Here is a 9931-nt window from a genome sequence, read left to right on the forward strand (position 1 = left end):
GGAAGAACGGGATGGCCGTTTCGTCCTATTGTGGGACTCCTCAGCAGTGCGCATCAACGATCCCGCCTCACGAGGTTCGAACCCAGGACCTATCAGTCTCCAGGTTTTCCATGGTGGTCTAGCTTCAATTGACTCAGGATTTCAACTATATATAATTAAACTACGTAATTCGATTGATAAAATTCTTTTAATTTACCGCTATTTATTGTTAAAAACTATTTTTTTGTAAAAAGTACAAATCTGGTTAATTTATTGATTTTAAAATAAAGAAACAAACGCATTGAATCATTAAAAAAAGTGAAAGTAGTTTAGCCAAGTCAACTTCATTCATTCTCTATTTATGTGAACTATACTAACATGCACAAAGAATATGATCGATGATGGACTAAAAAGAAGTCCGACGAACACCTGTTTGAAATGGTCTCTCCCCAAAGCTAATTTATAGTAACCTAAAACCAAAATAACTGGCTGAAAGTGTATCGCTGGAAATACAGAAGAAAATATAATTCACTTACACTGAATACGAATAAGGCTGCAGAAATTTCAAAGAACAACATGCAAATGTCTTTTTGGAAAGATCTAATCAGAAGAACTAAGAAATGCTTTCCTTATTAGGTACATTACTTGGAAAAGTACTAGGGATACGGTACAAACTTGAGATGCCTTATTTTAGATGTATCAGTCTACTTGCTTCTTAGGAGCATGTTACATTGACCACTTTCTAGGTACATACCTGAGTACTACCTCTTCATCGCTATGCAAATGGAAATGCAGGTTGAACCATAGCTCAATCCCCGGACACATGGCCAACTCTAGTCATAAAATGCAATAGGAATCCAAATTCGAAGTTATTTATAGAATCTGAAGAGCTGATTCAGAGAATGTTTGGATCACAAATTCCTTCACAGCTGACACTACAACAACTCACCAGTTCATGCCTGACCACCGCGTACTAAATGTAATATGTCGAATTCCCTATTTTTCCATGGTATATACACTCGTCCTAATCGTATGAGTTGTTATTGACAGCTATTCGCCTATTTTTTATCTCGTTTATTTTCGGCAAGTAAACAATCGACCTTTACATTTACTTTACAAATTGCTACTTTTTAACTTTAGGACTACTACACAGACTTGCAAACTTTGGAAAACTTTGTTAAACGTAGCAACATATCTGTATTTTAATCTCGATTAATATTTGTAAAACTAACTATGAGATAATGGTAAGGGAACTGGTTATCCAATTAAATTAATCCATCACTCAGAGTTACCAAAAAGGTGATTCAAACCTGAAGAGAACTTTGGACTTTCAACTTCTTTGTATTGCCAAAATCTTTGAAATACATGTAAAGAAATCATGAGTATCTACATAGAAAATTTTGGCGACCAATTTTACATGATCTTTCTGACAACATCTAATTTCTAGAGTTCATCTTACAATCTCATACGATACATGTTTACAATTACCGATTTTTGTCTAGATTCTATGGCGTTCTTGAATAATTATCAAGGTCTTATGAACCGGATTTTCAATTCCTTAGTACGACTGATAGTTTGATGTTTTGATTTTTCATCACTGTCTTCTATAAGTTGTCGTTATTATAGACACAGACATTACAGATAGTCATTGTAAAAATAGCTTATTTTGTATTTGTACAACTCTGAACCCCAAATCCCAAAGAAATTTCTTAATTGAATCGTTATATTGAGTTAATTAGCCCTTAGTGGAATAAGACAAAAAGCAAATGTCAGAGCAAGTCTATACCTTCCTTCAAATCTCCTGTTAGTGAATAACAGGATCTCCTTTGTTTTTTAAAAACAATTAAGTGTTATTCATGTACGAACGTCATCCAATCAGTATCAAACATTTAGGACTGGTTACTCTACCCTAATAACGGAGTATGTCTTCTACCACTTCACTTAGTACAGGTTCACAATGTCACTGACTGTTTTTGAGTCTTATCTAAAGTTTCGAAATAACAGTAAAAACAATATAATATGTATGTCAATGCTAAAGCAGTTGTATCTCCAGATTTTGTCTATTCTTATTACTTACACAATGTTACAAGAGCTGTAGAAACAACTGATCGTGGTCCCAACGAAGAGCGAGCACCAAGAAATTGACCAACACGTATGCTTGATGCTATACCAAATCCAAGTGGTAACTAAATGAAAGACAAGTATAAGAAATACACGATATTATTACTATATAGAGATAAGTAGTTAATTAAATCTCAGAATAACATAAAACATCGAATGAATCATCTGATTACATCACAAAATGACGACAACTGGACAACTAATAAAGACCAGGAGGCATTGAACAAGCGCTTTGTCTCAATATGGAAATCCTCAGCAATCCACACCCATTAGTGGACAAGATATCCATGCGGTACTGTTCAGTTTTCAAAGGTTTTCTTCCTACAGTCGGTCCGCAATATTAGAGTTTCTTCAAATCAAGCATTCGTTACGGGTTTTCCAGCATAATAACATTAACTTTTGCTCATCCATACCTAAACATTGAACGTGAAACGACTGAATTTCTTTAAAAGAGTAAAAGGCTATTAAATCTAACCAAAGTGATTCAAAATAAACTACTTTTTGTGCTTCTCATTTTTCAAAACATCATTTTTATAACTCGAGACACGAGATTTTAGTAATTTTATATAGTTGAGATCATGAGTCAATTGAAGCTAGACCACCATGAAAAACCTGGAAGCACTGGTCGGCAGTTTCGTCCTATTGTAGGACTCCTCAGCAGTGCGCCTCGAACCTCGCGAGGCGGGATCGTGGATGCACACTGCTGATAATAATTGTACATCTACGTTTTGATGATGACGAAGTAAGACATTTACTGAAACATGTTCTATAAAGGATTAATGACTTGGTGACAATTTATTACTTTAATCAGACATTAAAATAACGATATAAATTGGATAGAAAGTTTTCTCTCAGTTTGATTTTTATGAATATATAGTAAAAACAATAAAGTGTTTATTTAAAACATAGAACATTAATACACTTAAATTATTGACTTATATCAATTATGCATAGACAATAATATATTGATAAATTACAATTCATTCCTACCAGTGTAAAGCACATTGATTCAATATTGAAAAGAATTGTTTGGGTAGCTAATTCTCTTTCACCAAGTGTACCTATTAAATTGGGAGGATATATTTCAAATTGTTATTAAAATGAAGATAGATTGGTGAATGTAAATTATTCAACCTAGAAATATTCATATTGGTAGTAGAAGAAACATTAAATTTTTTACACAATTCATATTAAATACAATCAAATTGCATGTAGTTTAGTACTAGTCAAAATATTACACTTTTTTAACCGATAAACAACCAAAACGTGATAACTAGGAGACAATATAATCAAAGTATTTTGAAGGAAACGCAAAGACACAACGTGCTTTTTAAAAACAAAATAACTTGCTGATGCATTGCATCAAACTCGTAAAGCGAAAGATTTTCTCAGTTCGTATTTACATTTCTTGAATTTTGAAGTTATCTTAAATCAGGCTGAAAGGAAACAAACCACTTTTAAAGTTGATCTGCTTGAAGCATTAGATCAAAGTATTTTGGAATTATTTTATCAGTTACATAAAATAAGTAAAATCTTTTATAAGCATCGAAACATACTACTGAAAACCAATAAACTCTGTAAAATCTTTTCTGGAGGCAAACTGTTTTAGTTAATCATGTTATGAATATGAAAATCGCTTTCAATAATGTGAATGTACGTTTCTGTACATAAACGTTTAACTTGATTAATTCTCAACAGAGTACTCCATCATATCATTTACATTTGATTTAATTGGTTTGATCTTTCCAAATTCCTTTATTTTGAAATTTGAACGAGTAAAAATCGTTGAAATATGTAACCGCTGAACCATATTTCAATATCATAAATGACTTTTACTTAATTATGTCTGAAAAACATGCAGCATGCATATTATTCATATCGAATTCCTTTATGTGCTTTGACAAAGCAGATTTCTAGTAAATTGTTCATTTCTCGTAATTAAATTACTTGGTGACCTGGATCAAGCTGTACAGATGGCGTGTAACATCTTGTTTGAAGCTTACTAAGACAACTATCAATTTTTAGACAAAAAAGCCCTTAAAACTATACCGTGTATACCAGTAATAGTTACGAAGAACCTATGGTAAAGTTACGTTTATCATCAAGAATAACTAACAGTTTTGTTTAAATTTCATCAAATTGTCATGGAGTAGTTTCAGAAAGAATATACTTCCACATATTTACATTTACTTATCACTGGTTATAATATCAAATTCTAAAAAGATTCCTAATAATACACCTGAAACTATACTGCCCATTTCAAAAACGATCCATTCCAAGGTAATCATGAGAACACCTGGCATAGCTAATTTGAACCATCTTCCCCAGTCAAGCCATAGTTCATTTGTCCAACCTAAAATAAAGTTACAAAAAAAGCTGTGACATTCAAAGCTCTAGAATTTAAAAAATCAGAAAAGGTTGAATAGTAGAATGATACTTGAACATGTTAATTTATAAAAAACCAATATGGATTTATTCAAAAAAATTGAAAAATTAGTATTTAGTTATTCATTATAGAAAATAAATAATTATTTGGCGAGACTATAATTTATAGACGAGCCAGTCAGAAGAGTCTGAGGGATTTCAAGGTCACGGAGCCAATTTCAGCACCTGATGCTTATGTGCGATCCGTTCACAGAGGATTTTAGAGAAGACTTGACAATTAAGCGGCTACAATAAGTGAGATTACTATGAAGTACCTTTATTTGAAATTGCAGTGATCAAATGACTTGTAGACATTGCGCAGACTTCCACGATGTCCTTCGATGTAACATATTTTGAAGGAAGGAGTTTGCTGGAATAGGAATTTTTTCCGCTCGATCCAGATTGGGACTAAAGCATATTATAATAATCGCCGTGAACTGTATGATAAGAGCACCACTAAAATTGGCTGCAATAACCGCAGATGTCACTGAAACTTCGGCTGTTCAGTGGTATGAGTATTGTAAGGACACATCCATGATAAAAATAATAACTTTACACAATCGGAGTACACAAACAATATTGAAGCTATCTGGTGGAGGCCGAGAGGGTTTTTGTGACCTTATCATGGCTCCAGAAACTGAGTATTATGGAGCCATATGGATGAGTTCCTCTACCCTATGCATTACGATTTTAGAACCTTTGAACCTCTTTCTAACCTTGACAAGTTTTTGGATCATATAAAAGAAGTGTATCCACTCAAATTTCTTGGTTCTGTATAATATATTTTTACTCTATGCTGACTGTTTACTGATTGATTAATATTTCTCAGGGACATTCAAGATTCGTTCAAAGGCCGTCCATAAATTATAGTCTCGCCAATTATGTTTTAGTAAAACAATAGTTTGAAGGACAACAAGTTTCACATCTGTAAACTAGTACAGAATAAATAGTGTTTAATGATCTTAGTTTACTGGTATTTGTTTTAGCGAAGAAAAATATGTTTGAATTGGAAAATAAGTGAATTCGATTGTGTGATTGATTAAAGATGAAGAGATAGGTGCTCAAAATTTCACTTATTGATCTACTGTCCCATTGAACAAATATCGAGAAACGGAATAATTAGCTAACAAAATATATCTTTTTATGTAACGAAATTTCACATATCTAAAAAAATATTTAACACCATAAATGTGATATTTAACTTTATTAAAAAGTCGATGATTGTTGTCACACACAAAATTATGAGATTAATGCCAGAATATCAGGCTAATTTGTTGCCCAATATTCCACTAAAATAAATATAGACACATTAATTCACTTAGTATTGTTTGTTTGAATCTTCCCATTGATGTTTAAGGACTGCAAATGGTCAGTCTCTAGTTGGCATATGTGCATACTGTTCGTATTGCCTCGATATAGCCTTAATTCACAAGCGTGGTAAGCAAAGATGGATAGTGGCTAGCAGTGGAATCCAGGACGAGTGTTTCGTCCTATTTGTATGCACATATGCCAATAAGAGACTGATCATTTGCAGTCCTAAACATCAATGGGAAGATTCAAACAAACAATACAAAGTCAATTTAAAATTAACCCCATTGCACAAGCAAGTGGCTATCAGGACTCAGTGGCTGAGTGGATCACGCAATGGCGTTTGAAGCGAAAGGTACTGGGTTCGAGTCCCAGAGTGAACATCAACTCTGAGGTGCAGGTACATCCAGCTGACGAATCCCAAATAGGACGAAACGTGTGTCCTGGTTCCCACTGCTAGCCACTATCCATCTTTGCTTACCATAGACACATTATTTCACAATCTTAAATATTTAATAAGAATTAAAAAAACAAATTACCTTTCCATGTTAATCCTGATTGCTGCAACATTAGAATGTATGGTAGATAGCAAATACATTGAAATAAATAAGCTGATGATTGAGAAATAGCTGAACCTCTAATGTGAAAATAAATTATTACAGTAGATATATTGATTGTATTTAAAACTACTTTAGAAAATTTACATTAACAATGTTAGCACAAATTATATAAAAAATATGAGGAGTTACTGTAATGTGTTTAAGGGATAACTTAGGAGACTCCATATGATTTACTGAAGAATTTAAAATAGTGTTAGCTTTTACTTAAGTCTGAAAAGCTAAATGTCACTATGTTGTAGGGACAGTTTCTTATTTTTTAAATCATCATAATCAGTTGATCAAAGCTACGATACGTTAATGAAGATTGACGTTCGTCTAGCAATATACTGTGAATGTAACTACACCAAAACTACATTGTTAATGCTGGCAATTATTGAATGAACATTGGAAGTTTGGGAAATTATGGCAATAGTTAATTTACAGTTACATTAGTGCAAGCATTCCAGTCCTATAGGAGGTCATCCTAGAGTCAAGTAGCTACATGATAACTTTTTGATTATGATTACGTGATAAAAACATTGTTTGACACTAGGGAATGACCGAACTCATCACAATCATACCAAGCTTCCACCAGGGACAGCATTATAAGTCGTTCATGGATTGGAGCTTGAAGGTGTATTCTAAGTAAAAATCGATCTCAGTCAAGGCTGTTCACTTTCACCCTTCCTCGTTCTTCTGGCTGTTGACTGGAACATCGAGACCTCCACACTTCAGGAAAAGCACGGGATACAGTGGAAACCTTGGATAGAGTTGGAGGATTTAGACTTCGTAGATAAGCAATCCCTACTGTTTTGTACAAAGCAACAAATGCAGACAAAGGCATCTACTGTAACAACAGCTCTCAAAATACATAAAGAAAAAGGCAAGATCCTGGAATACAACACAGCCAACACCAGCCAAGTCGCACATGATAGGGAAGCTGGGGAATAGGTGAAGGCATCATTGATAAAGAAGGAGCATCTGATGCAGATATGAAGGCACAAATTGGGAAATCACGGATAGGGTTCTTACAACTGAAGAACATATGGGACTCAAAACAATTGTCAGTCAACATCAAAATCAGAATTTATAATATAAACGTCAAGACAGTTCCATTGTGCTAAGTTGAAACTTGGAGCTACTACAAATATCATCAAAAAGGTAAAGGTATTTATAAGTGGCTAATTACACAGGATACTTTAGATCTGTTACTCGAACTCTATCAGAAATACCTCATTGTGGTAGTGAACAAAACAGCTTACAGCTGAGGAGAAAATCAGGAGACTAGTAATATTCTAAAAAAAGCTAAGAAGAGCATGGAAATAGAATTTTCTGAAATCGAAGATTTATGTCTTAGTTTGTGTAATATTTGAAATAACTAACTAGACAAGTAAAGTCCAGATAAGAAGCAATAAATAAGAAATTTAACTTCAAGTCACGGAAAAATGTGACTTGACAAATTTATGAAGAGCAGGTCACCAAAACAAGGGAACATCGATAACTTTCTTCTGAATGGAAAAATTTAGTTTGAATATTATTGCAGCAACATCTTCAGAAGGGTTTGATAAGTTCCAAGCCCTTTTTTTCTGACTCATTTCCGAGACCTTTGAGACACTAAGGTCACATCCACCTTCAGACAAATGACGCGCAATTTCCTTAACAAAAACATACTGTCCTTTTAGTTATTTCAAATTTTTTTAATTATTCCATGATGATTGTCTCATATCAATCTACATATACATGGGAAACCCAAATTTAGATAAAACATTACTGACAGAAAGTATCTATATTTTCAATGTGTAATGCAATTGCTTTTATACTTTAAGAAGTTGGAGAGAATCCACAAAATAAGTGTATTCTATTCTGCTTCTTCTCATTATATCACTGAATTCAACTTACCTAATGAGTCATAGAAAATCAAGGACTACTGTAAAATTCTTTAGTCAGTACTTGAAATTTATCATTCCAATGCAATTCTACTTGTTTGACAAAGTTTAAACAAGGGAGTTTTAAAAAAAGAATGTATGAAGCTTAGGAAATTCTATGAATATTTCCCGTGTAACTTTTTACTACATACTTAAGTAGTTTTGTGGTGTGGGTTACTTATATCCACATAAATAGTATGTAACGATGGTCAGGCATAGAATGTATTTCAGTAGAAGAACGATGAGGAAAGAACGAAAACAAAACGCAATCGGTATGAAAATGGATGAACAATGAAAGCTCACACAATAGACTGACATTTGAGAAACGAAAAGTCAAGTTTTAGAGGATGGATTGTTATTTTACAGATTAACTATTTACTATATGGTTCTCAGATTTTAGTCAGATATTCTGTAATTTTAAGCTCAACTACATTTGGTTGTCCCCACTTGTGTTGTTGTTCACTAGTTTATCTAAAACAGATTTGAGCTATGACATCTTTCTTTCATTAATATTACATAATCATACATCAAATTTATAACACAGTTTTCAAGTATTAAAAACTTGAACGTTACAGAACACCGTTATTTAAACATGTATACATACATACGTTGTTATTTTGCAAAACTTTTAAAAAAACATTATAAATAACTTACATTATTCCAATTTCGTAAACAAATAAAAGAATATAATGTAGAGAAGCATTGAAACAATTTGTTAGAATCCCAATTGCCAAAGGAATATATACACGATTCTAAAATTAATAATAAAATATAAATCTGAATTTAAACTAAGAGAGATGTGTAAGAACTTTCGTTTAAATGAGAGCGAATAGTTTCACAGTATTTGGGCGCCGAGTTGATGTAAGACATTAAATAGAAATAATATATTTGTAAAATCTCAGTGAATGAATTTGTGGTAAATCTAACGTTTCGCCTGGCAATCTGGTTCAAGGAAATATTTCCTTCAAATTCATTCGCTGAGATTCTACAAATATATTATTCCTATTTAAGATAGATATGATTTTTTTAATAAATATAACTGATTTCTAGTTTCTGTAACATAATTACCATGGAAGTCTACTGTTTGTGATCAGTTTTGGACTGTTTCAGCGTGAATAAGCTACAAATTATGCTGAATTATCATTACGTCAATTATCAGACTATGGAATTTTTATATTAAAAAAGTGAAGGAATTCACTCATAACTATCGGCTTTTTTATATGAGTAGTTATAAATAGGATAAGGTTAGTAAGTCAGATGAAACCAAATTTTTAACTAAAATGATGAGTCTGTAACTGTTCTTGATGAAGATAATTAACATCAAGAACCAATTTTAGCTACCAACCATTCGAAACTAGAGAACATGAACATTTATTTACGAATCAAATAAAATTAAAAATATCAACCATTGGATCCCTACCAAGTATTCTGAAAGCAATGACTAGAAGTCTTTAATTACTTAATACTGAAAAGTATCCTGAAATAAGGGTGGGGATGACAATACTTCCTGATTTTCCATAATGATTAAGTTAAAGTTAATCGATTATATAAACTATCTTGACAGTTGTTAGTTGT

The 9931-nt window shown here is 32.6% G+C and overlaps 1 protein-coding gene across 1 annotated transcript in view; it reads right to left on the reverse strand.

Annotated features, from left to right (window-relative positions):
• The window catches only part of Smp_151290 (putative multidrug resistance pump), a gene marked incomplete at both ends in the record, with an annotated part of 48289 nt that overhangs the window by 19234 nt on the left and 19124 nt on the right, over window positions 1-9931 (reverse strand). Inside the window, 4 exons of the mRNA XM_018789711.1 lie at window positions 2057-2165; window positions 3091-3161; window positions 4340-4453; window positions 6372-6469. Coding sequence (XP_018655126.1) covers window positions 2057-2165; window positions 3091-3161; window positions 4340-4453; window positions 6372-6469 — 392 coding nt within the window. The remainder of the gene's footprint in view (window positions 1-2056; window positions 2166-3090; window positions 3162-4339; window positions 4454-6371; window positions 6470-9931) is intronic.

The sequence above is a fragment of the Schistosoma mansoni genome, chromosome W (assembly GCF_000237925.1).
Source record: "Schistosoma mansoni strain Puerto Rico chromosome W, complete genome".
Lineage (NCBI taxonomy): Eukaryota > Metazoa > Platyhelminthes > Trematoda > Strigeidida > Schistosomatidae > Schistosoma > Schistosoma mansoni.